The sequence below is a fragment of the Pongo pygmaeus genome, chromosome 3 (assembly GCF_028885625.2).
Source record: "Pongo pygmaeus isolate AG05252 chromosome 3, NHGRI_mPonPyg2-v2.0_pri, whole genome shotgun sequence".
Lineage (NCBI taxonomy): Eukaryota > Metazoa > Chordata > Mammalia > Primates > Hominidae > Pongo > Pongo pygmaeus.
In genome coordinates this window covers 189,512,179-189,535,470 of record NC_072376.2, presented here as the reverse complement: position 1 = coordinate 189,535,470, position 23,292 = coordinate 189,512,179, and the positions used below count along the sequence as shown (strand labels likewise).

Here is a 23,292-nt window from a genome sequence, read left to right as displayed (position 1 = left end):
CGAAAGTCTCTCCACCTTGTGTTGCCCAGGCTGGTCTTGAACTCCTGAGCTCAAACGATCCTCCCTCCTCCACCACCCAAAGTGCTGGGATTACAGGCATGACCACTGTGCCCTGCCAAGCAAAAAAAAAAAAAAAAAAAAAAAATGTGGCTGTAAAAATTTTTAATGGATTTTAATAATTAAGCTTACATATTTATAATTGCCTATGCCAACTTGCAGTTGTTTGCATTGTGTTCAGATAGAGCCCAAGTGACTAGATGAGTGCGTGGCACATAATATGGACTCAATACATATTTGTTGAATTAATGAAGGAATTATGCCTACTAGGACATTTTAATTAAGTGTGAAAATCTAACCTACACATCGTTTTCAAATATTAATGTTTACAAATACTTAATGCAATAATTAAGGAAACAGTTATGTTAAATTTTGTGGACATTCATTTCCATTTCAAAGATTTTTTACCCCATCTCTTCCAATTCCCAAACAAAAACTGTCCTTGGCCTCTGGAGTCTTCTCACACCACTCCTCAAACTAGAGGACTGAAAATAGGCCTTTGGCTGGGCAGAAACCAACAATATTTAAAATACAAAACTTATGAACAATGACATAAGAAAAAAAAAAAGCTCTAAATAGGTTAACAGTGAGGCCAACTAAATCTGAGATTGAAAGCTCTCCCCAGACCGCAGCCACACCACTGGGACCACAGCTTTGCGTCCCTCAATACCCGACTCCGCGCTCCAAAATCGGAGTGAAGCGTTGGCACCGGCGGCTGCTGCAGCGCTTGCGCAGGCGCTGAGGTCTCGCCCCATAAGACTCCGCCCCGCCCCACGAGGCCGCCCCGCCAGCTCTAAGGCCCAGCCCCGCCTTCTGCTGTTGCCTAGCAACCCAGAAAGCGCCATGGCTGCCGCCGACCGGGAAAAACGGTATTTGACACAGACTGCGGCAGCCCTAGCTAAGTCACCGTCACTTTCGCCACAGCTAGCAACTCCCATCCGAGGGAGGCCTAAGAAGTGTCTGGTCTATCCGCATGCGCCGAAGAGCTCCCACCTGTCTCGTTCCGTTTTGCGTTGGCTTCAGGGTCTGGATCTCAGCTTCTTCCCCAGGAACATCAACAGGTGCTTGAGTAAGCCAGTCCTAGGCCCCCTCGGTGGGCGCCCCGCCTGCTTTCCGCCGCCTGCCAGGCCTCAGATTGCCTACCCTGGCCTGGCTTATGTTTCAAATCAAGACCACCCCCCACCCACGCACACACACGAAAATACTTTAACAAAATATCACGAAACATCTTGTTTATTCAATTAATCAACCAATCATTAAATTGTAGACAATATAGAATGCTTTGGTGACTACAAAAATATTAACATAGTCAAAGCTTTTTCTTTAGTGACATTGGGCATTAATACTGGTGAGGACGGCCGGGCACAGTTGCTCATGCCTGTAATCCCAGCACTTTGGGAGCCGAGGCAGGCGGATCACCTGAGGTCAGGAGTTCAGTAACAGCCTGACCAACATGGTGAAACCCGATCTCTACTAAAAATACAAAAATTAGCCGGGTGTGGTGGCGGGTGCCTGTAATCCCAGCTACTGGGGAGGCTGCAGGCAGGAGAATGCTTGAACCCGGGAGGCGGAGGTTGCAGTGACCCGAGATTACGCCGCTGCACTCCAGCCTGGGTGGCAGAGTAAGATTCTGTCTCAAAAAAAAAAAAAAAAAAAAAAAATACTGGTAAGGATCAGTTTACCCTCTGTCGGAGATGGTATCTAGTTTGAGAGTTATCAACAAGTTTTTTAAGTTGCTGCTTAATTGTAGGCACTTTGTATGTAACTGGCAGCTAATATTTGCTCTGGGAATGCAAACTAAATTCTATAAAAAGGCAATGAATCTTTTGCAGAACTCTGGTTTAAAGTAGTCTCTCCTTATCAGAGAGGCATAGGTTCCAAGATCCCCAGTGGATGCCTGGAACTGTCGATACTACAGAACCCTCTGTCAGAACACATTTCTGTTTATGTCTTCCATCCACAAATTTAATGCCTTTTTAAAAATCTTAACTAAGCATTTATCACACACTGTGGCTGAAAGTTTTTCAGTTTGAGGTGTGATGGCGAAACTATCAAGAATTTCTTTTTCTTCATATTTCAGGGATACAAGTTTCATTCCTACCATTCTAACCATTCTTACAACTTTCTATTAAGTCAAGAACTTTCATCTTTTGACCTAAAGGAATAATTTTATGGTTTCTCTCTGGCGTATCTGAATCAACAGCATCACTGCTCTTGCACTTTGCACACAAGCACACCACACTGTACAGTTGATCTGATAACTAAAAGGTAACTGATGTCTACAACGTGGAGACTCTAGACAAAGGGAGGATTCACATCCTAGGCAACACAGAGCAGGCAGGGAGATTTCATCAGACTGCCCAGAACAGAGTACAATTTAAAAGTTACAAATTATTTCTTGAATTTTCCATTTAATGTTTTCCGACTGTGATTGACCCAAGGTAACTGAAACTGCAGAAAGCAAAACTGCAGATAAGCGGGGGACTAGTTTACTAATTTGTCTTCAGTATTGCTTACAACAATGCCTCTGAAATTTTAAAGTGCATATGAATCACCTGGGGATCTTGTTGAAATGCAGATTCAATACAAATTAACAGTTTGGGTTCATCAAAAGAACACCAAAGCCTTTGAAAAGTAGATAATCTTAGCAAAATTCCACAGTAGGTTCTCCTTAGAGCAATGATCCAACAACACTCATTTTACAAGATACTTTTAGTATGGAATATTAGACTAGTGTTAATTATAAAATAATACAAACCGCATAATTAACTACATTTTATTTCATTTCCTAATTGCCATGGATCAGAGATTTTTCAAATGGCTTCCTAATTGCAGAAATATTCTGTATATATTACCCCTGGGAACTTGAATTATCATCCTTTGAAAATGGGACCTCTTTAAAAGTCAAGTTGGATAACTGGGCACAGTTGGAGAAGGTACGTTAGCAATCATTTACACTTTTAACTGTTAAGATGTTTGTTTTAAAGTGTGCTATCCTAATTTCCTGGATCTCTACATGTATGTGTGTGACTGTGTGATACTGAGCTGGCAGCTTGTTCCTGTGTATCACAAAGTTTATTAAATTCCAACTGTTTATGTCATGAGTCACCTATGAAACTAAGCATAATTATTTCCATTAGCATGATATATACTGATTGGTTTTCCTGCTGAATATTATCTTCTAATAACTAATGCGTTAAACACAAAAAATTACTTGATAGGTAAATAAAAGGGAGATTACAGTGAATTCATAGTACTTGGAGATTTTTATAGAATTTCTCATGATAAAAACATTTTCTTTCTACTATTAAAGTTCCTGGCAAGAAAAAAATTTAAATTACCTAAAGAACTAATCCATGGAACAATTCATTGTAAAGCTGGAGTGCCTGAAATACTGATAGAAGAGGTTTACACTTTATTAACACATCGAGAGTAAGTTCTTTGTAATTTCCTAGTAGCACAATTTAATGTGAAACTTTTGATAATATAAAACTCATTACTAAAATGTTGCTTGTCAACAGTATTTTATTTTTTATTTCCAGAATTAAAAGTATCCAGGATGACTTTGTGAATTTCACGGACTATAGTTACCAGATGCGTTTACCCCTGGTTTCCAGGTCTACAGTTTCGAAGTCTATTAAAGATAACATTAGGTTATCAGAATTACTAAGCAATCCCAACATGCTGACCAATGAACTTAAAGCAGAGTTCCTCATCCTTTTACATATGTTGCAAAGAAAATTAGGCAGAAAATTGAATCCAGGTAAGTTTTCCTTGGAAACAGCTGAGTTCTTCCAAGCTCTGTCAGGCTATTCTTGAGCACAGATGAAAGAAATGTTGGCACTGGCCCATTTTGCTATCTTCTGTAACTGGTTTACTGGTTTAAAGGGAAATTACTTCTTTAATGCTAGCAGTGAAATGATTTATTAGCATTGGAGTGGTTTATAAATCTTTTTGATGAAGGCATATGTTAACATAGTATACAGACACTTCTTTTTAGAAAAATGTATATGTGTATGAAAAATTCATGTAAACTTTCACAAGAAATAAGTTCATATATCAAGTAACTAAGGAGTTTAAGAGTTAAGCGGGACACTCATCCCTTGGGAAAAGCCTGGATTACTATGATTCACTGTGGATGCTTTCTACAGTGTGGACAATGTTATCCTTTCCATAGTAGGCTTGTTCGGATGTAGATGGTAGAGCAGATTGGGGTGATCATGGCAACTTTCCAGAGGTATCACTGAAATCATTCTCTAAGTACCCAGAGAAAGCATTTGCCATCTGCATTTGCCGGAGTCACTGGCAGGTGGCAGAGTAATTGAACTTTCACTCTACATTTTTTTGTTTGTTTTTCTGGCAGTTTACTCAGGATACCACTCGTGTATTGAAATTTTATTTCACTTGATTCCAGACATCTAGAGACCGCATCATTTCTGTGGCACCCAAACACTCGGGAAAAGAGGTAGATGTAGGTCATTAGGATTTCTCTCCCCTATGAACTTTTTCTGAAGAAAACCATTTCCTCTTTGGTTTCTAGCAAGAGAGGAAAGCACCAATTTTAACGTCTCGTAAAATTGTGAGACAGATATTTTAGGTTTTGTCCTTCCTTACTCTGTCCATTCTTCCATCTCTTATATTTTGTTTTCTCTTCCTTGATTTTTCTCGTCTCTGGCTTTACTCATGAATTCATGAGTAAAGAAATGATTCCGGTTATTAATGAGGAGAGTTTTATCTTGAAACATTTTGCATGTTTTTAAACTTTAGAATTTTGCTGTGATATTTATCACACATGCACGTATATAATGTATATGTACAATTTAAAGAAGATGACTAACGATGAAAACACATTTGTATATCCCTACACCTGTTAAGAAATAGAACATTACTAATGCCTTTACCTTCCCCTTTGTGTTCTCAGACTGCATTCTCCACATTCCCTTCCAAGGGTAACTATCATCCTGCTGCCTTTGTTTATAATTTCCTTGATTTAAAAATCTAGGCCGGGCATGGTGGCTTGCCTGTAATCCCAGCACTTTGGGAGGCCAAGGCAGGCAGATCACGAGGTCAAAAGTTTGAGACCAGCCTGACCAACATGGTGAAATCCCGTCTCTACTAAAAACACAAAAATTAGCTGGGCATGGTGGTGTGTGCCTCTAATCCCAGCTACTGGGGAGGCTGAAGCAGGAGAATGGCTTGAACCCAGGAGGCTGAGGTTGCAGTGAGCCAAGATTGTGCCACTGCACTCCAGCCTGGGCGATAAAGTGAGACTCTGTCTCAAAAAAAAAAAAAATCTATACATACTATTTATATATTATTCTCTATTTCATTTACCTATACATACTATTTAAGTATTATTTTTTATTTCATTCATATATATTTTTAAGTTTAGTTGATTTTATGAAACTCTGTAGTAGGCAGAATGAGCCCCCCTGCTATCCATGTCCTAACCCCTGAAACCTGTGAATATGATACTTTACATGGCAAAGAGACTTTGCAGATGTAAAGTTATGGACCCCAAGATAGGGTGTGTATGCTGGCTTATTCAGGCAGACCTGATCTAATCACACAAACCCTTAGAAGCAGAGATCTTTCTTCAACTGGAATCAAGACACATGTAGCAGAAGGAGAAGTAAGAGATCTGGAGTGTGATAGGGTCTCAACCTGCTATTGCTGCAAGGGACAACATGGAAAGCATGAGAAGGTATGTGGTGCAGCTTCCAGGAGCAAAGAATTACCTTGGGCTGACAGCCAGGCAATAAACAGGGGCCTCAGTCCTGCAAACATAAGAAACTGCATTCTGCCAAAGAGCTGAGTGAGCCTGGGAGAAGATTCATCCCCAGAACTTCCAGAAAAGAATGCAGCCCTGCCAATACCTTGCTTTCAGCCTCGTGAGACTCTAAATAGAGGACACAGACTTCTGTACCGTGAGATAAAAATGGCTGTTTCAAGTCATGATATTTGTGGTAATTTGTTATGGCAGGAATGAAAACCGAATACAAGCTTCATAGTTAACACTGTTCCCATAATGAGATTATAAATATATCCTCCTATGTTTAAATTGATTAAAGTGAAACCTTTTAAGGTTTAAATTGATTAAAGTGAAAACTTGTAAGCTGTTAAGGGAGGAGACCACCCCTCATACCATCTTATGCCCAATTTCTGCCTCCAATAAAGAAGTAAAAACTAAAAGGCAGAAATGAAATCCACAGGCAGACAGCGCAGTGCCACACCCTGGGCCTGGTAGTTAAAGATTTGATACCTGACCTAATCGGTTGTGTTATCTACAGATTATAGACATTGTATAGGAAAGCACTGTGAAGATCCCTGTCCTGTTCTGTTCCGTTCTAATTACCGGTGCGTGCAGCCCCCAGTCACGTACCCCCTGCTTGCTCAATCAATCACAACCCTCTCACGCGCACCTGCTTAGAGTTGTGAGCCCTTAAAAGGGACAGGAATTGCTCACTCAAGAGAGCTCAGCTCTCGAGACAGGAGTCTTGCCAAAGCTCCCGGCCAAATAAACTGCTTCCTTCTTTAACTTGGTGTCTGAGGGGTTTTGTCTGCGGCTTGTCCTGCTACACTGTTACTTCATCTGCAATCCATATGAAGAACCAATTGCCTCAGCTCCATGTTTTGAGTAGTCTATTCTTTTCCCACTTATTTGTAATGCCCTCTCATTTTTCAGTTTGCGTATATGTATGGGTCTGTTTCTGAGCCTTCTATTCAACTTTGTCTACATGTGTGTCACTTCAGCATCTTGTCTTAATTATTATTGCTTTATAATTAGTGTTGATACTTTGTAAAGTCCTAAAATTTGTTCTTCTATGAAGTATTGTTTCTATTTCATTTACAGCGATTTATTGTTATGAATTTATTAATACTGCCTATTGTTATATGTATTCATATCTAACATACTATTTTGAGTTTTTTTTAATTCTCTTTCTGTTTCTTCTTTTCATCTTACCTATCTTTTCTTCTTTTGGACTAAATTTTTTTCCAAAGATTTTTTTTCCCACTAATTTTGAACATTTTAAATCTCTACTCTTTTTAGTGCTAATCTGTACATTTTAGCATACATATTTATCTTAGTCTAAAATTAATCTTTACTCTCTTCCTGAAACTGCAAGGACCTTAGAACACTATGACACTGATCCCTCGCTGCCACCCCTTCACCTCCTTTCAGTTCTTTTGTTGTCTGGCATTTTAGTTCTGTCCAGTTATATTTTAACACCACAAATCAGACATCATTGACTTTTCTGTTTAAAAGTCTATCTTTGTAGAAAACTAACCTGTATCTCTGTTGTCTTTTGAACACATTTTTTCTTTAGCTACAGATCATCTCAACCCTTCCAATTCTTGAACAGTACTCTTTCTCCAGTCTTGATTCCTGAGACTGCTGATTTTAAACATTTCTCATTTGTGGCCAAAGTAATTAATTGTGATAACTATAGTTCTGGCAGTGTTACTGACCAGAGTTGTGTTTAGTGTTGACAGAGCATGACTGGTGAATAGGAATTAACTTAGCAACTTCTTCAAGCCTCAGTGAAGGATGAGTTGCAGAGGAGGAAGTGATCTTTAGAAGCACAAGGAAATTGCCCAAGTATTTCAGTTTACAGGATTAGTTAAAAAGAAATATGGGAAATATGGAAATAATTTTAATTCACAATTTTTATAGTATAAAATATGTGCTAAATGAAAGATACTGTATGATTTTATCAAATATAAAAATACATAAAACTAACCTATGATGATGGAAGTCAGGATAGCATTTTCCTTTTAGAATACTGTCTTGGAAAGACATGAGGGGGCTTTGGGGTACTGGTAATACATCATTTCTTGATCTGGATGATGGTACCCTAGGTGTATTCACTCACAAATTCATTGGAGTGAATTACACTTACTGTTTGTTTACCTTTTTGTATATACATTATAATTGAATAAAAACTTACCAAAGACTAACAGGAACATAAATATATTACTTTTAAAGTAACTATTTGTGTATTAAATATATTGTGAGCAATGTGGGGAGGGATTATTAACCTATGTATTCACACTACTCAGGAATATGATAAACAGAAATTTAAATAATTTACTTAATTTTTAAATTATGGCATCTTATTTTGACAATGGCCACTATGGCTTTTTAAGAAATAACTTTTGTGTTCACATTTTATAGAATGGTTTGATGTGAAACCAACAGTGGGAGAAGTTACTCTCAATCACCTTCCTGCCCAAGCCTCTGGGCGCAGATATAATTCAAAAGTTAAAAGAGGAAGAGTTGTCCCTGTTTTACGTAAGTTTTAACTCTTTGCTTCTTAAAATTGATTTGTTTTTGCTTGACTTTCTTCAATTAAAGTTTTAAAAAACGGTTAAATAGTTAAAATGTTGGTGTAGGTCAACATTCAGTCCTACACTGTCAATTACACTGGTATGCAGTTCTTTATGATAAGTGAAGGGAACATGTGGTCTGCTAAGTCGCTGCCCCCTCCCCAGCCTGCTACAATCAGATCCACTGAGTTCTGATTTATGCTTAAATAGGTGAGTCTGAAACACATCAGGCTCATTAGAGTTCAAAGCTCAGTTCTTCAGTACTTAAAGGATGAGTCAGTCAGTCCTGAGACAGATATAGATACTTGCACACTAAGAATTCTCAATCAGTTGTATTACAAGAAGTCACTTGATTAAACCCTGTTAATTCAGAAAGCATTTATACTACAGCAAACTGTAGCCCATGGTCCAAATTCAGCCTGTTGCCTGTTTCTGTATAGTTCACAAGTTAAAAATAGTTTTTACTTTTTTTCATTTTTGGAGACCGAGTCTCACTCTGTCACCCAGGCTGGAGTGCAGTGATGCGATCTCGGCTCACTGCAACTTCCACCTCCTGGGTTCAAGTGATTCTCCTGACTCAGCCTCCTGAGTAGCTGGGACTACAATGCTCGGCACCACACCTGGCTAATTTTTTGTATTTTAGTAGAGATGGGGTTTCACCGTGTTGCCCAGGCTGGTCTTGAACTCCTGAGCTCAGGCAGTCCACCCTCCTCGGCCTCGCAAACTGCTAGGATTTCATGGTTAAAAAAAAAAAAAATCAAAAGAAAAATAGTAATTCCTGACACATAAAAATGCTATGAAATTCAAGTTCCCGTGCTCATAAATAACAGGGAACATAGCCACTCCTGTTCATTTTATGCCTTGCTTACAGCTGCTTTGACCCTACAACAGTTGGGTTGAGTAGTTGCCAAGGTGACTGTCTAGTCTAGAAAGTTGAGTTGCCAGATTTAGCAAATAAAAACACAGGGCAATGCGACAAATACCTTTGAGGGCATATTTAGGACACATTTTTACTAAAAATTATTCATTATTTATCTGAAATTCAAATTTAACTAGGTGTCCTATATTTTGTCTGGCAACCCTACCACAAAGCCTAAAATATTTACTCTCCAGCCCTTTACAGAAAATGTGTGTGGACTTCTGCTACAGATTATGTTTCCTGACGTGTTGAGGGATTTCGCCGGGGATAAAAGTTCTTTGTTTACATAGAGTCTTTGAGAGCAGTGCCAATGTTCCTTTTTTTAAAAAAAACAAAAAAAAGTATGATTTCTCAGAACCTTTAATATGCTAATATGCACTGTAAATACTAAAGGGGAGAGGCAGAATGAAGTGTTTTCCAAACTCTATTTGATCACACATCACTATTTGGTTTTGCTTTGTTTGGTGGCCTTGTAGAACTAGTGTTCCTCATAGCACACTTTTTAATGTCCAAACATCAGGCCAGCCCATCAAAATCCCTTCAACTCTTCATCCACCTGAGGCATAGTAAGCATAATAGAATCCAACGGAAGTGGATAACAATGTTTCCATGAATAAAATGCATCCATAGTTTCACCTTTAGATTCTGGGAATATATCCTCTCCTTCAGCCTGCCTCAACCTTCTTCTGTTGGTGACATTTGTGGTGAAAGTTCCAGCAGGGAGGGAGGTGAAGTCACCGTGGTAGGGTGAGCATAGGAGGAGGGGATCAGGAGGTATGGAAAGGAAACTGCAGCTAAGTTTTGTTTTTGGTTTAACTTGCTTGCCTCGTTCCCCTTATGACTGATTAACTGACTTTCACTGGGAAAGGGAAAGAGCAGGGTCACCTGCTTTGGGACCTGCAGTGAAAAGGTAGAAAGGAATAGTAATGAGTCACAGCACGGCTTCCTTCCTGTATAAGAAAGAGATGCAAATAGGCCAGAGACAAAAACTGATGCCTGCTGATATTTGAATTGCTAAAGAGTATTTCTCATTTTTGTTATCTTTTTTGAAAATCTTGAAGGTTCACATATGAGTTTTTAGAAAAACTACATGCTATCATTACTTCAGAACAGGATTCCAAGTAAAATGAATTTTTGCTTTTACAATTTTAATAATGTATAAGTGGCCATAAATAACTCCTCCCATTTTATTCTCTACTGCTCTTTTTTATGATTCTCTGGATGCTCTTTTATGATTCGCTTTCACCTCAATAGTCTTGCTCTCTTTGGAAAAAGAAATGGGTTTATGGAAGCCTTCATTGGACAAGGTAGATCAGGATGGGAAGGTGAACATACATTTATTGTTTTTACTTGTCTCAATCCTGTTCCAGATAATATACTTGGATTCTCTTAATCTAGGCACATAGTAAATTAATGGATGATGTGGATTCAGCTTTGGTAATTATATGGATGAGAACAATTAAGTGTTAAATAATTTTTTCTAAATTTGTTCAAAGGACTTCATTTCAGTTTCTGATAAGAGGGTAGAGTAAATAGTTCAGGTCTGCTACCATAGTTTGATAGTTAATGGAAGGAGGAGAAGCAAAAACACTAGACTGTAGGAACTTAACTCTATTTTACCATCTAAGATTTCATATAATGGCACTGAAATCACAGGCTGTTCATCTGAAAATCTTCTAATTATCAAACAGGGTGGCCAAAATTAATTGTAAGTCAGGTTGTTACCTTTGCTTTTTTCTTTTTATAACACTCAAGTTCCTCTACTTGTTTACCAAAATTTAGTATCTAGCAAAATTATGGGCCAATGGAATATAGATGTCTTAGTTGCCACTGGCCCCTCCCATTAGAGCTGAGTGACCTACAGAGTCTGGGTGGCTAGCTGGAATGCCTCAGTGTAATCAGAGTTCCATAAACTGTATTATGAATCATGGACGTTTGTCAAATCTAAGTATAAAATTGTGCTACTGTTGCCTCAGCTGCTTTCTGAAGCAATATCTAAGAATAGTTGGGTCATATTCAGTATCAGATGCACCAAAATAAGCCCTGGAGATTTTTAGGCTGATGACTTTTAGAAGTGGCTGACATTCAGACTTTTTTTATCCATGAGTACTATAACACATGATTTAAATAATCTTGTTTACCAGGCATTTAGATTAACTGTGCTCGACCTCTTGCCAATCATTCTGCATATATTTGATACATTAGACATGTTGATGCTTGTATGAATATTTAGTAACCATGAATTGATTTTAATGTTGTTTATTTAAATGTCCCAGCAAATATAGGTAATGGGGGCAGTTCACATAGAGAAATACATGTGAAGCAAGCTGGACATTCTTATTACTCTGTTATGAAACCTATCAGAAACATGGACAAGAAACCTTGAAAAGCACCTGTCAAATGGCTTTGAAGAAGTGATGCCACCATCTCTCGCCATAATAAAGAAACAGAATCACCTAGTATTGGATGTATTTCAATAATAAATAGAGTGGTGTCTTTTCCATAGTTGTGTTAAAGAACATTTCTTTTCCATTCAATTTGTTTATTAAACTCCTATGCCAGGCATTGTTGAAAATACAAAATTAAATAAATTAGTACAGAATGAGCAAAAATAATTTTAAAGGTATGAACATAATTCACCATGATGAGTAAGAGTTCTTTCTCATAATTTTGTAGGAATGGTGAATCTACTTTTTAATATGTTTTCCTTATTAGAAATTAAAAGTTACTGCTTTGCCTATTGTATGGTTACACATCACATTCATTAATTAAATCGTATTCTGAATGATTATTATACTTTGGCCCATAGAACATCTTGATCATCTCTAAGAACAGCCTGAACTTAAACCATTAAAAAAAAATAGGTGTCCCTGCTATTGAAAACAAGTTGTGGGGAAAGAAAATCATCCTTTTCTTGGAATTTGATTCTGGTGTTTAGCAATACATTTAGTTCAATTTAAAAGTTCCCACTTGTTGCTGCTATGCCCCATATTTTAACTGAAGGGAAAGAAAAGCAGAATGATGTCTTGAAAAACTAATAATCTTTTATATATACATGGTAATTTTATATTTTATATGTGGAAAATTTTCAACTGGTATTATTTATGTTTGATACTAGCTCATTAATAGTCTCATTTGACTCCAAAGATGAATATTACTAATGCCAATTTCCAGTTAAACTTACCAGATTTTCTGCATTTTTGAAAGTTCAGACTGTTTTATTAGCAATTCTACCTCCAGAGACTTCCTTGTTAAATTTTGCATTTTTAGATAGATAATATTTAAGAAGACTAAGAAAGCCCGGATGATACAGATAACTTACTGGGAATGTGTTCAAAATCCAGTTTTATCTGAGGTAAGAGATCTAGGTCAAATGCATATCTTAATCAGCTATAAGTAATGTATCTGTTGTCTTGCATTCTCACGGGACAATCTAAAGTACAAAATTATGAGAATAATTTTTAACCTATATAGTTCCTTTGGAAAAGGTTTGAGAAACAAGTCTCTGAAGCTCAGCCATGAAAAAGATCCAGAGAAGAGGATTAGTTTTGGGTAGAGTCAAATAATAAGTTTCTTTGTCCTTGTGGTGCTGTGTTCAATCTCCTGAAAGAGCTCATCACTCATGGCTCGACTATGGTAAGTTCCCAAGAATCCTGCGGAACCTATAGAGACTGGAAAATAGGAAATAGTCTGTAGGCTTCATTACATAGTGATTATGTAAATGAAGATACAGGATAGTCAAAGTGGGTAACCTCAAGAGCTTCTTGAGGATGAATTGTGCAACAGAAGCCAAGACTACAGGCATATCTTAGACCATTTACTTCAAAAAGAATCTTTGACAGAAGGAAGCAATGAAATTTTCTAGGAGCTATAGCAGATGCTATAGGAATAAAACATTTTCTTTTTTTTGGTTTTGTTTTGTTTTTATTTTTGGTTTTTGAGACCTAGTCTTGCTCTGTTGCCCAGGCTGGAATGCAGTGGCACGATCTCAGCTCACTGCAAGCTCCACCTCCCGGGTTCATGCTATTCTCCTGCCTCAGCCTCCCGAGTAGCTTATGGGAATAGAAGCTACTATGACATAGGATTTGTATTAATGAGTAAGTGCTTTCTCCATTTTTATACTAATTTTGGGGTATTTTGTAGTCAGTGTTTCTATAGTGAAGAATCAGCCTCTGGAACAATTCAGTGAAGTGATTTTCCTAGGTTACTGAGTAGTGTAACAACTCAGTTGGACAGCTGAGCCCTTTCACACCTCTGATGACTCCGATCCAAGCATTTATGGAGAAACACTTGTCTTTCAATGGTGTTTGGGGAAAGAAACAACTACTCATCTTAGCCGGTAACTATGTCATATCAGGATTTAACTGTAATATTTATTAAAATTTAAAGGACCTGAAATACATACATACATATAAATCTAGATAATGACATGCCAAATTATAGCACAGTCATGATATATAATTTTAGCATGAAAGTACATACTTCATTTAGGTACAAATATCTCAAAGATTTGGTACAATAAACATTAATTAAGAATTGACTATAAAGATGTCTTCTATATTACTGATATACTAAATATGAACTGCTAAATTTTACAAATAATTTGTGAGGCTTTTATTATATTCAGAATACCTTTTGACTTAAAACCGAAATAATATAAATGTTATAAGGACAACAAAATACAGTCATTGCTCTAATGCAATCATGTTCCTGAACACATCTGGACAATTTCATAGAAATATATATATATATATATACACACACACACATATATATATATTTCATATATACATGTATATATATACACATACATATATATTTCATTTGTCTTGATTGACATAAAAATCATATATTTTCAGAAGATGTAACTATTTTGATGTAGTAATTTTGTGAACCACCTGGTTACTAACTTTTACAGGCAAAATATTTTTCCAATGCTTTAAAAATCATTGTCTAATGAGACTCTTCCTTTATAGAGGCATATTTAAACCTGCAAAGTAATTTGTCCACATTATTGGTAATATGAACATTTTCAAATAGTAAAATAAATTCATACAATTTGCTTGGGTTTCATGCCTATGAAATCTAATAAAAATACTTTTATGAATTAAAAAATTTGTTTTTCATATTAAGGTACAATAGATACAGATTGACACAGTCAAATGACATTTATAATTCTATGAAAAATTAATAGTTATAGGTAATAAGATATAGACATTGTAGAAATCAAAGATAATAGAATGATGGTCAAATCCATCCAATTTAGATTTCAGACAGAAATTGGGTGGCTATTCTGTTGTATTTATGTGTTTAAAGACTTGCAAAATTTTTTTTTCATCTTCTATACACAAAAATATTATTTTCCTGCATTCATTAAAAATACAGAAGAAAGTAATGATTGTTTATATACTGAATGATATCCTTTTAAGTATGTAAGCACAAAAAAGATAGGCTTATTTATTTATTTTAAAATAAAAAGAATGACAGTAGGATTGAGACTGCCATTTTTAAGTGAGGGGTTTTTAGTACATATGTGCCAGTTAATAATACTCCTCACCTAAGAAAAATTTGAGTTACAGATATCTCTAAGAGTTTAAAAAAATACATCTCAGGTACTCTTATTATCCATTGCATCTCTGGGTTGTGTATATTCTCTTCTATAATATTAATTATTTTTATATATATAATTTTTGGAGATGGTGGTCTTGCTCTGTCACCCAGGCTGGAGTGCAGTGGTGCGATCTCAGCTCACTGCAACCTCCGCCTCCTGGATTCAAGTGATTCTCCTGCCTTAGCTTCTTGAGTAGCTGGGACTACAGGTACACGCCACCACAACCAGTTAATTCTTGTATTTTTAGTAGAGACAGGGTTTCACCATGTTGGCCAGGATGGTCTCCATCTACCGACCTCAAGATCCACCCACCTCAGCCTCCCGAAGTGCTGGGATTACAGGCAATTTTTTTTTTTTATAAAATGGAATTTAAGCCTGTAATGTATTTTTGAGGAATCAAAAGTGGTCATGTGATAAATATGATACATAGATACATAATATATATTTTTTCCAGTTTTAAGAAGTTTTGTTAAGAAGGTTTTAAAAATATTTTAAATGCAACAAGTTTAAAGATAATAAAAGCCACAAGTATTCTAGTTATATGAGATTATTCTTTAGTCAAACAAAAACATCTCTATTATAAATCTTGTGAAACAACTTGAGTATCAAAGTACTTTCAGTATGCATTAATTTAATAAGTTTCAAAGTTAGAATTCTAGTCCAACTGAAATATTTGTAGTCACATTATCAGGATTTTCATAGCTTTACACTTTTAAAAAACATTTTAAAAGTTAAATCAACATAATATATCCAAGGATTCAACCAATATCTATTTACAAACATTTACTTAAAACTAATTTTCATCAAATCAGTTGTGGTTTTTGTTTGTTTGTTTTTTGAGACAGAGTTTCGCTCTTTGTTGCCCAGGCTGGAGTGCAGTGGCGCAATCTTGGCTCACTGGAACCTCTGTCTCCCAGGTTCAAGGGATTTTCCTGCCTCAGCCTCCCAAGTAGCTGAGATTACAGGTGCCTGCCACCATGCCTGGCTAATTTTTGTATTTTTAGTGGAGACAGGGTTTTACCATGCTGGCCAGGCTGGTCACGAACTCCTGACCTCAGGTGATCCACCCACCTTGGCCTCCCAAAGTGCTGGGATTACAGGTGTGAGCCACTGCGCCCGGCCAAATAAATTGTGTTTTAAATAAAGTTAACATAAATTGACTAGAGTATACTGTGTAAATTATTATACACATTAATCAAAACTAATATCCATGCATGCCAAATCTCTTAAAATAGTCACTTTATCACCTAATGCAAGTTTTCATATATATTCCACTGCATTTTGTGATTTTTACCCGCCAATTTTTTTCATGCCTATATAACTTACACCTTTACAATGGGACAGTTAAACTTCAGATGAAAAAACTGGTAACATTTTCTTTTTTTTAAAGTATTTTGAATGTGTATCCATTTATTAATATTTACTAAACTTATAACTGAAAACTTTTATTAAACAGCTAATGTTAGTGGTTTACTATGCATTTTATAAAGGAGAACATAAGTGTTTGTTAAGTTGAAGATCACTGTACACACCTTACATTTCAACATTTCAAGATATTCAATCATTCAAATATCCATTAAGTACTTACTGTATGTCTAACACTGTTCTAGGTGTTTCACAATTTAATATGTTTGAATATTTCAACCATATGATATTTTGGTAGCTTTTATGCTGTGTGAAACTTTTATATGCTTTTTAGATTATTCAATCCTTTATAATTTAAATGTTTCCTCCTTCCCAAACGTAGCTATTACTGTTTATAAAGGAGGCACCTATTTTTCCTTTAAATTATATACATATTTTATTTTTTGAAGTTAATGAACAAAATTCACTGCTATTTCCCACCTCTCCCAACCTGCAATACTTCTCCCAACCTCTGGCACTTGAGCAACAAAGATTAAGGTAATACTAACCCATGAAAGTTTTTCTTTTAAAAAAAAATCAAGCATGGACAAAAATCTTCTATCAGAATGGATTGAGTCGTATTCCAGTCCCTAAAGGTGAGAATGGATTCACCTTTGCCCACATCAAAGCATCATTCAAGGAGATAGCAGATTTCCCATCTTCAAGGAAAAACACAGGGCCCTGCACAGTGAGAGTTGAGGAAAGAGAAGATGAGATTATAAATTTGCAAAGTATTTTTAAACTTTCAGAAAGAGAATCACTGCAATAAAAAAAACATGATATTTAGGCAAAGCTAATAAAAAAATTAAGACTATGAGAAAATTAGTTTTTTTGAGCTGGACCCAAATATAGAAACATTTTCAAATGTCTTAACATTATGTCATTATACCCTAATATCTGTCAAAATAGAATTGTTTACAATTTAAATTCTTTAAATACAATAGTACTGTCAATGACAAATATGTTTTGTTAATCTGGTAACTGCCACAAAGTTTACTTATTCTATAAAAGCATATATGCCTAGTAATAGGCTTAAATATATTTCACTATTTTACTCATGTAGCCTACGTCGATACAGCTGGGGAAATTATTTAAGCCAGAAACTTTAAATGTGCTCTCCAGAAGATGACGAATATTGTTCTATATTGTATATATAGTTTAAAATATGTTTAGCCATGTGATTTTCTTGCTTATTTATAATTTAGTTGCATCAGTTATGATATATGCCAGGGTAGTTATAAAGAACTAAATGTGAAACGTTTTCAATCGATATTACCTAGCTCTGATAAGGAAAAGCATAATTTCAAAAACACAAGATGCAATAAAATTATGTTTTCTTAATTAGGTTCTAAAGCTGTTGAGTTTTGGGTCTGATTTCAAATGATACAACTTGTTGTTAGCAAATTATCTCTAGATAATGGAAAGCTCATCATAGGAGTATGTAAAGTAGACAGCTCCTATTAAGTAGGCACTAGAAATTTCACAATTAGAACCCAAATACGTCAACTTTCTGTTGAAACAGAAATATCCTGGCAGGACAGTACTCCATCTATACCAGTCATGTGGGCCTCAGTGTATATGAGATAATTAGTAGCTCTTTTCCTGGATGCAGGTTTGGCTACAGAGAGGTTAGATAGTATCTTTTAGGTCAAGGTCAGATGGAGAAAAGAAACCTTAAGAAAAGGAGGAAAGAAACCTGAAGGTACCAAGTACTAGAAATGGTATACAAAGGGCAGAGAATAGCACGATGACATGCTCCAAATATTTCATAATGTTTCTTGCTCTTTACTAAAAGTTATTTAATTTCCTGACTTGGTTCTTTATTTGTGAGCATAAATGGATAATAGAGGTGTATACAACTATGTGTCCTGTCTTTTGGAAGATACTGGTTATGTTTTGAGACTAAACGATTGCAGTGGCAAGCTAAGCTACAGTGAAGGTTTACATCAGTATCCAGCTACTTCATTTATTTTGGGTGGCTATGACAAAACCTGCCTTCTTCATTGGCGTAGCATGGAAGCATTAGAAATACATAAGAATCTGCTCAATAAGTTGTGTATATTAATGGGAGGTTAATATAAATTTTTTTTTTTTTTTTTTTTTTTTTTTGAGACGGAGTTTCACTCTTGTTGCCCAGGCTGGAGTGCAATGGCTCGATCTCGGCTCACCAAAACCTCCCAGTTTAAACTTTCATGTATTGCTTCTGTGGTTAAGAGTCAGTACGATGATTGCATCTGAATTTATTTTAAGCAGAAAGAGGCCACTTCTACTAACTATGGAAGCACTAGAGGTAATATTTCCTTACTGGGCCCCAGTCCTAAATTACCTACTTTTATCCAAATTAGGCTTATTTTAAGATATCATTTCAAAAAATAAACATGTAAAATGGTGAAATGCACATGTTATGTCTGATGTTAGGCTTTACCTGGATTTTTAATCCCGTAAGACAAGAAATGTGAATATCAGAATGACTTGGAAGATTTGATCCAGTCACATAATCTGGTCCAATAATTCCTTTCAGTGACTCTTCTTTTAGTCTCTTTAATAAAGTTGCATAAATCATTCTTTGTGAATCAGAAGGGGGTGTATACGGAGAGTCTTCTAATGATCTATATTTTCAACAGATGTCAAAATTTCATTTTGTCAAATCATAGAATTTTTGATGTTTAGATTAGAAATTATCCCTGATGATTATTTAGTTCCCCTTTATTGATGGAGACAAATCACCTTTAGACTTAATTTATAGCAAAACAAAGGACTAAATGGCAGAAAAGTATGGTATGGTAAATTATTACTGCATATATGCCAAACAAATCAAGATTCATTATTCTGCTAAAATTAATGAGACCACACATACTTCCAACAAGTTTGTCTGTAACATCAAATACCTTCTGCATTCCAATTTTTATATCATATTTACTCACCTGTTGGTGGACTGTGTGCAAGCTCTCCATGCATCCAATTCCTCAGAAAGATATTCAATTTTTAAAGGTACTGACACCTCCCGACGTTTTAACAGCTGACTGAACGTGTGAAAAGGAAATTAACATCTGATACCAAAAACTAAGTTATCAGAAAAAGCAAACAAACTTTAAATGTGATTTTAGATTTATATATTTCTATATACAGACATTATACATTATATATAATATAGAATATTTTCTAGTATATGTGTATATATGCTCACTTGTATATTTAGCAGAGTCCCTGGCAAGTCAAAGTTATTCAATAAACATTGGGTGGATGAGTAAATGAGTGAGTAGATAAATAAATGAACTGCATAATGTATGGAGAATGGTTGGACAAGTTAAGTGATGTTAAATAACAGCCACAGTGAGAGAGAACACTTAACCATGACCCCGATCGTTTAATCTTGAATGACAGAAAGAGAATACAGGAGAAGGAGATTTGAGAAGAAAGATGATTTGAATTCTGAGCATACTGACTTTTAGGCTGGAGTTTAGCAAGCTGCTGAGTATACACATAGGAGTTTGAAGAGTAGGCTATGCCTGAATATAAGACACTGAGTTACCTCCATAGAGGTGACAGGTGAAGCTAAAAAGTGGTGAGGTTTCTGAAGGACGCCGTATAGAAAGGAGAGGGGAGGGAGTGAAGTCGTGGGAGGAGAGTGGGATGGAGAGGAGATAAAAGGGAAGCAGAGGATGAGAGAATGAAACTTTGGGGACTCAAATATTTAGTGGGTCAGGAAAATAATGATAAGCAGCAAGACAACAAAGATGGAATTGTCAGAGACGATACATTCTTTAATATTAGGAAATTATTAATTTCTCTTTCTAAGCTAACACATTCACTAAACTTAGTCACATTCTCTCAAGTCTCTCCTGCCCTTGCAAATAAAAACTGTTCTTTTTCTTTTTGATATTAATTTAATGCTTAATTAAGAATTTTTCTCTACTTTTATCATTATATATAGCTGAACATATTTCATTAAACATGATTTTACATCTATGTGATATATCCTACTCCTCCTATAATATCTTTTAATACTGTTAAATGTTGCTTTCCAATTTTGGTTATGCTACCTATGTAGAAAGAGATTTTTCCCTGAGCATGCTGATGGTATTAATTCCATATTATTCCTTATTTGTACTAGGTGACAGCTAGTGCTTCACCTACGCAATAGGGAGAAGTTAGGAATGAGAAAACCTGTTTCTCTTAGAATCCTCTGCCATATGTGAACTCAGAAAAACTGCTTAACCGGCCGGGCGCGGTGACTCACGCCTGTAATCCCAGCACTTTGGGAGGCCGAGGCGGGTGGATCACGAGGTCAGGAGATTGAGACCATCCTGGCTAACATGGTGAAACCCCGTCTCTACTAAAAAAATACAAAAAATTAGCCGGGCATGGTGGCGAGCACCTATTGTCCCAGCTACTCCGGAGTCTGAGGCAGGAGAATGGTGTGAACCTGGGAGGTGGAGGTTGCAGTGGGCCGAGATGGTGCCACTGCACTCCAGGCTGGGCGACAGAGCTAGACTCCGTTTCAAAAATGAACAAACAAACAAACAAACAATAAAACTGCTTAACCACAGACCCTCTGCATTTGTTAAAATGGTCACCTACTAAGCCATTTAGCTAACTACTAGACTTGGAAGTAGGTTTTTATGGAAGGCACTGTGAATTTTATTTTATAGTATAAGAAGTTTTAAGTACAAGTGCTGAAGTTAAACAAGTTGTTAGAAAATGTAGGACTATGGCTAACAGGTTATGCCTGAATATAAAATATTAAAATAGTGAGTAACCTGCTACTTACAAACTCCCTTTACTCTGACTTTTCTGCTGTAGAGATTGAAAAGCTAAAATATTCAGTTTCCTATTTTCTTTTAGTGAGATGTGGGCATAAAACCCTAAGGAGGACTTTCCTTCCTGAATAAAATGGTCTTGCCAGGAGAAAGTCCTTTGTGGTCTCTGTCTTTCACTCTTACCTCTTTCCTACTTAGAATGTAGTTGTAATTCATGGAGGGCTAGCATTTGTCTTCTAACCATGGGATACTCAAGCAAGAGGAAATAATCCAAAAATGTCATAGTGGAAAGAAGGCAGTATCAGGTCCTTGAAGAAATCACTGCATAGCAGTAAAAGCCTTAGAATGCCTGTCTCAAGTGTCTTGACATGAAAGATCAATAAACCCTAGGAGTTTAAGCTAGTATTCACATTATTATTATTTACAGCCCAATGCATCCTAATTTATGTGTTGCTTTATTATAAAGCACATGCTGAGTAAATAGATGGATACTTGTAATAATATATTTGAGACTTTCTATAATCCACTTAGAGACTATCCATCTTAGCAAGAGAAATTGCTGTAATGTCATGATGGAAGAAAAAGCCTTTTTTACCTTGTGTACTCATAAAGTGCTGGAACAATGCTTTGGTACTGCCTTCTGATAGCCAGTAATGCACCAATGTAACCACATAATATTAGCAACTCATTTCGAGCTCTAAAAGAGAATATATTTATTTTTATAAATTCCACAATTTGAGGCATAGAACATTACTCTGATACACAGTTCATGTACTTGTATCTGTATATTCTGAAAGGTGACATTTATAGCAATATATGTTTAGAAAATTTTCTAAACTTAAGGAAAATTATTCATCAGTTCTTAATTCCTATTCAGATATTTATGCTATACCATCAATTAGACTACAAAATAAGCGTATTTAAATAGTATTTCACTGTTGCCTGCTTGTTGTTCTCTATTTCCTGGCTGTTTCTTCATGTAATTTATCCCTAAATAGCTCCTTTGGTCAGGTGGAGGGAGTCCTGGAATACCATGTAGACTCACAGTAAAGAATGTCTTCTGCAGTTCTTGCTGAGGGAGTGAGCCAGTTTCCCAGGCTGCTGCATCATTTTTTCCATTTAGGCTTTAAAACAAAAAGAGCCCAAAGCCTCTCCTGTAAATTATGCAAGAGTCTCTGAGGGCTTTAGTTATATAGATAATAATGTCTTTTAATAGTACCCGAATCCCGGGATGATGTCTATTTTGTACTTTCTAGCAATTTTACTTCTTTCCCACAAGCTCAGTATGGTGCTTTGCATACAATGGATATTTAATAAATATGACCATGAGTTTCTTAAGGACTTGAGGTCCAAAAGCTTTGAACTTGCTGTCTTTAAACCAGGGGTGCATATGTGTGTACATATATAAATATACACATACTAGATATTATTAAGTGGGACCACTAATATTTAATATTCTGTTTGAAGTTGACCTCTACATTTTTTTCTTAAAAACATAACAAACGGCCGGGTGCAGTAGCTCAGGCCTGTAATCCCAGCACTTTGGGAGGCCGAGGTGGGTGGATCACGAGGTCAGGAGATCGAGACCATCCTGGCCATCATGGTGAAACCCCATCTCTACTAAAAATACAAAAATTAGCCGGGCATGGTGGCGGGCGCCTGTAGTACCAGCTACGTGGGAGGCTGAGGCAGGAGAACGGCGTGAACCCAGGAGGCGGAGCTTGCAGTGAGCCGAGATCACGCCACTGCACTCCAGCCTGGGCGACAGAGCAAGATCCCGTCTCAAAACAAAGAAAAAAATATATATAACAAACAAAAATACAATATTTCTACAAGTGTAGCTACCTGTCCAAGATAATCCTATTTCCCGATCTGAATACCAAAAACAATGGAGCCACTTTAAAATTATCAAATAGATTCACTTATATATTTTGCAGAAAAAATACTCACTCAGTACACGTATGCAAGAGTAATTTTTCAGTACGAATATAGCTCAGTAGGTCAAGAACAGGGTATACAGTATCCAAAGTCCAGTCTGAGCTACTGATGTATTCTGGAAAAATTAAACCAGATGGAAGATTCATTAAATAATAGTCTCAAAATTTATTCATCCATTTTTAACTTATATAATTAATTTTCTGTCAGTCAGTCCTACTTACCTCTTTATTTTCTAGATCACAAGTATTTTCCTATTTATCCTCTCTCAGGTCCCC

General features: G+C 36.3%; 2 protein-coding genes across 8 annotated transcripts in view; one reads left to right on the top strand and one right to left on the bottom strand.

The window, feature by feature from the left end:
- The first annotated feature begins 852 nt into the window (after positions 1-852).
- SPATA4 (spermatogenesis associated 4) lies at positions 853-11,805 on the top strand. Of its 2 annotated transcripts, XM_054485376.1 has the most exons (7): positions 853-1,118; positions 2,864-2,993; positions 3,371-3,489; positions 3,600-3,820; positions 8,234-8,350; positions 10,559-10,629; positions 11,581-11,805. In XM_054485376.1, the coding sequence occupies exons 1-7, from the start codon at positions 901-903 to the stop codon at positions 11,587-11,589; spliced, it is 885 nt and encodes a 294-aa protein (XP_054341351.1). In that variant the 5' UTR covers positions 853-900; the 3' UTR covers positions 11,590-11,805. The 2 variants fall into 2 exon arrangements, with proteins under 2 accessions (XP_054341351.1, XP_054341350.1); XM_054485375.1 differs by lacking the exon at positions 10,559-10,629.
- Positions 11,806-13,657: 1,852 nt separating this feature from the next.
- WDR17 (WD repeat domain 17) overlaps positions 13,658-23,292 on the bottom strand; it is a 119,263-nt gene continuing 109,628 nt past the window's right edge. For 5 of the 6 annotated variants that reach the window (XM_063664296.1, XM_054485370.1, XM_054485371.1 and 2 more), the window contains 5 exons: positions 23,030-23,132; positions 21,675-21,776; positions 19,244-19,342; positions 18,745-18,928; positions 13,658-17,000 (listed from right to left, as the gene is read on the bottom strand). In XM_063664296.1, coding sequence (XP_063520366.1) covers positions 16,881-17,000; positions 18,745-18,928; positions 19,244-19,342; positions 21,675-21,776; positions 23,030-23,132 — 608 coding nt within the window. In that variant the 3' untranslated portion in view covers positions 13,658-16,880. The remainder of the gene's footprint in view (positions 17,001-18,744; positions 18,929-19,243; positions 19,343-21,674; positions 21,777-23,029; positions 23,133-23,292) is intronic. The other variant, XM_063664297.1, reaches the window with a different exon arrangement.

What these genes read in the sequence shown, in the direction of transcription:
- SPATA4 (XM_054485375.1), top strand. Translation starts at nt 901, where the DNA reads ATGGCTGCCGCCGACCGGGAAAAACGGTATTTGACACAGACTGCGGCA. An exon ending in TTCCCCAGGAACATCAACAG is followed by an intron (nt 1,119 to 2,863) that starts GTGCTTGAGTAA and finishes GCCATGGATCAG; the next exon opens with AGATTTTTCAAATGGCTTCC. An exon ending in ACTGGGCACAGTTGGAGAAG is followed by an intron (nt 2,994 to 3,370) that starts GTACGTTAGCAA and finishes CTACTATTAAAG; the next exon opens with TTCCTGGCAAGAAAAAAATT.